At 37.9% G+C, this 5,617-nt stretch overlaps 2 protein-coding genes across 2 annotated transcripts; both read left to right on the top strand.

Moving 5' to 3' along the window:
* The first annotated feature begins 324 nt into the window (after positions 1 to 324).
* LOC149407605 (uncharacterized) lies at positions 325 to 1,935 on the top strand. Its single transcript, XM_089627938.1, has 2 exons — positions 325 to 1,028; positions 1,430 to 1,935. The coding sequence occupies exons 1-2, from the start codon at positions 891 to 893 to the stop codon at positions 1,826 to 1,828; spliced, it is 537 nt and encodes a 178-aa protein (XP_089484064.1). The 5' UTR covers positions 325 to 890; the 3' UTR covers positions 1,829 to 1,935.
* A 95-nt stretch (positions 1,936 to 2,030) lies between these two features.
* LOC149407604 (uncharacterized) lies at positions 2,031 to 4,881 on the top strand. The gene is made up of 6 exons (XM_089627257.1): positions 2,031 to 2,347; positions 2,423 to 2,565; positions 3,217 to 3,534; positions 3,607 to 4,097; positions 4,269 to 4,453; positions 4,527 to 4,881. The coding sequence occupies exons 4-6, from the start codon at positions 3,921 to 3,923 to the stop codon at positions 4,699 to 4,701; spliced, it is 537 nt and encodes a 178-aa protein (XP_089483383.1). The 5' UTR covers positions 2,031 to 2,347; positions 2,423 to 2,565; positions 3,217 to 3,534; positions 3,607 to 3,920; the 3' UTR covers positions 4,702 to 4,881.
* Positions 4,882 to 5,617: the final 736 nt, after the last annotated feature.

Here is a 5,617-nt window from a genome sequence, read left to right as displayed (position 1 = left end):
CTATGAGAGAAAGTAGGATTCATGAGATAAGATCCAATGGCCAAGCTTAGATTCACTAGTGTGAACACAATAAAAAGAAATGGATTATTCCTAAACTATGACTTCTACAATGATTTTGGACCAAAATCAAATAAGTCAAATTTAATCCAAAAATATGACTACATGAATTGAGCTATTACATTTATATCCTTTCAATTTAGTTTTTCTTTATAAGAAAATTAAAACCTTTTTCTTTTAATTTTATTACCTATATCTATTAAAACCTTCTTCTGCGTTTTTTTCTTCTTCTTCTTCTTCTTCTTCTTCTTCTTCTTCGTCCAAAAAGAAACCCTAAACAAACCCACCGAAACTAGTTGTCTCTCTCTCTCTCTCTCTCTCTCCATATCGCTCACCATCTCTCTCCATTTCGCTCTCTCTCACCGAAACCCTAAACAAACCCACCGTCACCTCTCTCTCACTCCAGTTCATCTTCTACCTTTCTTCGGCCGAAACCCACCACGCCTCTCACCCAGACCTCACCGAAACCACCGCGCCTTTCTCGCTCTCTCTTTCTCTCTCCAGTTCTTCTCCATTTCTTCAGCAAAAACCACCGAAAATGACGAACACCCAGACCCCTAACGACGAACACCCAGACCAAAACCCTAAAACCACACCTATTTTGGCCGAAACTCAAACCCAAGTACCGGACCCAAACTCAAACACGAAGAAGAAATCCCCCGACCAAGAAACCCAAACCCTCGCTTGAGAAATCTCCCCCGGTGGTGCGTAGAAGTCCTCACGTTTCCCATCCCTCGCCTGAGAAATCTCCTCCGAGCGTGGCGAAGAAGAATCCGAGAGCTGCGAAGAAGAAGCCAAGTGTTTCAAAGAAGAAGAGGAAGACGACCATCTCAATGTCGCCGAAGTCTCCGGCCAAGCGACCAAAAATAGATACCAATGTGGTATCCGAAGATGATTCCTTTGCCGATTTCGTCATAAAAAAACCATCCTCTAAGCCCAGAATCACAAAGTCATCCAATAAAAATCAAAAGGTTAGTGATTTTTTTTTATGTTGATTATAGTGTTGATGTTGATTATAGTTTTATGTTGTTGAAGAAAAATCATTAGCGCCCAAATGAGAGATGTTAATTATAGTTTTAATCCGTTGACGTTGATGTTAGTTCTAACTCTTGGCGCCCAAATGTGTGTTTATACAATGTTGTTGTTTCTCATGTGTTTGGTGTTGCCGGGGTCGTTGACATTAGCTGGTTTATTGACATTGATGTCAATAAACCGTCTGTTTTATTGACATTGATATAAATAAACTGTCTAATTTATTGACATTGATGTGAATAAACCGTCTGTTTTATTTACATTGATGTCAATAAACCGGCAGGTTTGACATTGGTACTTCAACGATATCATGTTCTAAGTAATGTTTTTTTTCATTTAGGGATGGAGCAGAGTCTTGGACGATGACCAAATTGCCGGGGTTACGTTCAACTTTTTGGGCGGTATTCAAAAGTTCAATGAGGTCATGAAGAAATCAATGTCCGAGGAAGAGACCAATATATTCAGGCAGTCTTGTTTTGGGCATTTCCTTGACGTCCCCGAGATAGCCAATTCTTCGGCGATAGTCAACCATATTATCTCGCGGGCTGGACAATACAAGGACTCATCTTCTGATGCTTTGTTTTTTGAAATTGGCGGTGAACCTCGGTCATTCAGTAAGGAGAATTTTGCAGAGATCACCGGCTTACGGTTTGTTGACGACTACACTAAATGTTCTTATTCGGAAGTTGTTAAGGATGGTCTCTACGAAACTGCCTTCCACAAAGGGTGCCTTAAATAAGAGGGACGTCGTGCAGTCCTTGGTCTCTGAGAGCGAAGAATGGCAGACTGAGAAGAAGGCGAAGTTTAAGATACTATATTTTTTGCTGAACGTGCTCATCCCCGACAACTCGATTTGTTTGGTAATCATAGTAATTATGAGTATTGCATTTTGATAAACATTTTTGTATGTCTAACTTGATAGTGTTTTGTTTAGGTACCGAACATGAACTATGTCAAGTTGGTGGATAACTTGGATGAGTTCAACCGATACCCGTGGGGAAATGTGGCTTGGAATTTCCTCCATGAAAAGATTACAGCATTCATTGATAAGTCAAGGTCGAGGGACACAGGTAAAGTGAGACTGCCAGGTTTCTTTTCGCCTCTTCAAATTTGGGCATTAGAGTCTTTTCCCATCCTCTCGGAGCAAAAACTCTGCCACAAAGTCTCTGACACGGTCATTCCTCTCATGCTCCGATGGAAATCTACATTTAAGGTTTCTGTGCTAAAGATGCGAGAAATCGATTTCTCAAGCTCGCAGGTAAATCTAGTAACATGTCCTTTGATTAATGTATCACCATTGTTTATTCATCATGTTCTTGAATTCATGTACCAGATTGTTTACACTCCACTTCGCTCATTCACTGTGGCGGCGAAAGGAAGAGTTGTCAAAAGTCATGAAAAAAGTCAATGAAATCCACTGTGGCGGCGAAAGAAGCCTCGAAGGTGCCACTGACGAGTACTGACAAGCATTCCCAGGTAAATATCATACGTCTTTTTACTATATTCATGTCAATAAAAACTTGTGTTTATGACATTCATGTCAATAAACAACCAGTGTTTATTGACATTCATGTCAATAAACAACCAGTGTTTATTGACATTCATGTCAATAAAAACCTTTGTTTATTGACATTCATATCAATAAAAACTTGTGTTTATTGACATGAATGTAAATAATTACTGGTTTTTATTGACATGAATGTCAATAAACACTGGTTGTTTATTGACGTGAATGTCAATAATGTCAATAAAGACATGTTTTTATTGACGTTCATCTCAATAAACACAGGTTGTTATTGACATGAATGTCAATAAAAACCTGTGTTTATTGACATTTTATTGACATGAATGTAAATAATTACTGGTTTTTATTGACATGAATGTCAATAATTACAGGTTTTTATTGACATGAATGTCAATAAACACTGGTTGTTTATTGACATGAATGTAAATAATGTCAATAAAGACATGTTTTTATTGACGTTCATGTCACTAAACACAGGTTGTTATTGACATGAATGTCAATAAAAACCTGTGTTTATTGACATGAATGTCAATTAAAACTTGTGTTTATTGATAGTAATATTAATAACTGGTGTATATTGAAATGTTTTTTCATTCTATTAGGAGCGGTTGCAGGCTTTAGAGAATCAAATGGCTAGTGTAAAGTCTGATCTGAAGGACATATATGGCAAAATTGACGAGTTAAGCCAATATGTCAAGGGCCTTGATGAAAATATCCAATTGATCTTTCCGAAGAATAAGGACCCACGAGATTATGACGAGAGAGGACCAACAACACATGATGACGAGAAAGGAGAGACACATGAAGAAGAGAAAGAAAGAGAGCAAGAAGAAGATGATGACACTCAAGCCAGCGAGGGAGATAGGGAGGACAAAGAGAAGCGGGTATACGGAGAGAACGACATTTTTACTCAATCTCAGGTAGTCATTTTTACTCAACATTCCAAATTTATTTATTTATTAATTTATTTATGTTTGTTTATTCAATTCCAGGTAGTTGTTTATGGAGAATGAGGTTTTTGTAACCATACTTCACAAGAACTGAGAGATATGGAAGTGGAAGAAGAGGCCAGCATGTACGATGACGATGTAGTTGTTACCCAGGATATTGTAGACCGGGTCAAAGAGCAAGCTATCATCATTTCCGATTCGCCGGAAAAACATCGGATCCGGAGGCCCCCGGCAACATACACTCCTACACCGAAGTCACGGCCATATGTTCTTTTCACCACCGGCCCGAAGAAAATGCCCTCTCCTTATCCATTCTCGTTCCAACGGCACCGCCTTCCATTGATGATGTTGATGTGATGACCAAGTGGTTGGAAGTTGGTCTAAAACCCGGATACAAGAAGACAAATGTCAAGATTAAATACAATGACTTTGAAGAGTCGTTGTCTCCATCTTGGGACTTCCGGGACGTATGCATTAGCTCGAAGACATGGTTTTACACCTTGTGGACGGCAGATGAATGGCTGACCGATGAGGTACCATAAATTCATTTACTGGTATTCTTGTCAATAATTCATGTGAATAAGTCATAAGATTTATTTCTGAGCATATCAATAAAAGAAGTGTTTATTGACATTCATGTCAATAAATAATCTGATTTATATCTATTCATGTCAATAAATCATCTGAGTTCTATTTGCTTGCAGCACATGAGTGTTTATGACTCATTGAGCTATCGAAAGGGAACGAGAGACAGTATAGCCGGTTTGGCTGAATTCCTTCCCATCATGCTAGGCTCAATTGGTGCGTTTGGAAGCTTAAAAATTGAGGGTCAGACTTCTGAGCCATTCAAAATTATATTCGCCGATGATATGCCTCAACAACATAACGGGTAGGGGTTATAAATGTCTACTTTTAGATAGTAATTATATTTTTAAATTTAATATTGTGTATTATGTTGACAGCGGAGACTGCGAGATGTTTGTCATTAAGACCGCAGAGTTCTTGATGCACGGGCTTCCATTGACGGATTTGAAGCAAGATGACATGGTCATGTACCGTCAAAAGCTAGTGATCGATCTTTATAGGCACGACATTTTGAAGCAAGAGAATATATGCATGTCCGACATTGATGTATGATGTGTTGTATTAGCTGACATTGATATGTATGTTTTTATTTTGCTATCCCACAACTATGATATTAGGTAGGATTTGACTGAACAGGTATGGTAGTTACATGTGGGTAACCTTTTGTGTGTTGTATTATGAGAAGTGTTTATGTACACTATTTAATGTCTGAACAGGTATGTTATTTTGATATTTACTGAGGTTTATTGAGATCATATTCACTGATGTGTGTGTTTAGGTATGGTAGTTAATTGTCAATAAAAATTATTATTTATTGACATGTTTTATTGACAATAAAACTGAGGTTTTATTGACATCACTGTCAATAAAACTTATATTTTATTGACATCATTGTCAATAAAACTGAGGTTTTATTGACATCACTGTCAATAAAACTGAGGTTTTATTGACATCACTGTCAATAAAACTGAGGTTTTATTGACATCACTGTCAATAAAACTGACAACATTAAATTTCATATTCACAAAATTCGACATCCATAATCATAAAGTATTAGATCATATTCAGAATTACAAAATGGTTACAACATTAAATTAAAACTTATTCAACGACTGCTTCTCTGAGACAAAGGAACGGGATCATCACATGTCTTTCTATTGTGTCCTTCTTTGCCGCACCTGCTACATTTACGCCCACTAGGCACTTCACCTTGGGATAGTATCCTTCTCTTCTTAGGTCTACCTGCCGGACGGCTGTTGAAGTGAGGATGAAGTAATTTGATTTGTTTAACTTCAACAGGAATGTCCCATGCTTTAGCACTGCCATGGGGGTGGATGACACCTAAATAACACCATTTCCAGTACTCGGTGGTATAATAGGCAGAACAAAAGTCCACAGGTGGAAAGTTACGAATATGACATGCCGCAATCGCATGAGCGCATACAAAACTATCTGTTTGAAATTCTAA

This window comes from Urtica dioica, chromosome 1, assembly GCF_054948205.1.
Source record: "Urtica dioica subsp. dioica isolate 48M chromosome 1, U.dioica_male_clone48M_v1_H2, whole genome shotgun sequence".
NCBI classification, from domain to species: domain Eukaryota; kingdom Viridiplantae; phylum Streptophyta; class Magnoliopsida; order Rosales; family Urticaceae; genus Urtica; species Urtica dioica.
Note: the sequence above shows the minus strand (reverse complement) of the source record. Positions and strands in the feature narration are given on the sequence as shown.

Coding starts and splice junctions, on each gene's coding strand:
- LOC149407605 (XM_089627938.1), top strand. CDS start 891: ATGTCGCCGAAGTCTCCGGCCAAGCGACCAAAAATAGATACCAATGTG. Junction 1,029..1,429: donor CATCCAATAAAAATCAAAAG/GTTAGTGATTTT, acceptor TTTTTCATTTAG/GGATGGAGCAGAGTCTTGGA.
- LOC149407604 (XM_089627257.1), top strand. CDS start 3,921: ATGACCAAGTGGTTGGAAGTTGGTCTAAAACCCGGATACAAGAAGACA. Junction 4,098..4,268: donor ATGAATGGCTGACCGATGAG/GTACCATAAATT, acceptor ATTTGCTTGCAG/CACATGAGTGTTTATGACTC. Junction 4,454..4,526: donor ATGCCTCAACAACATAACGG/GTAGGGGTTATA, acceptor TTATGTTGACAG/CGGAGACTGCGAGATGTTTG.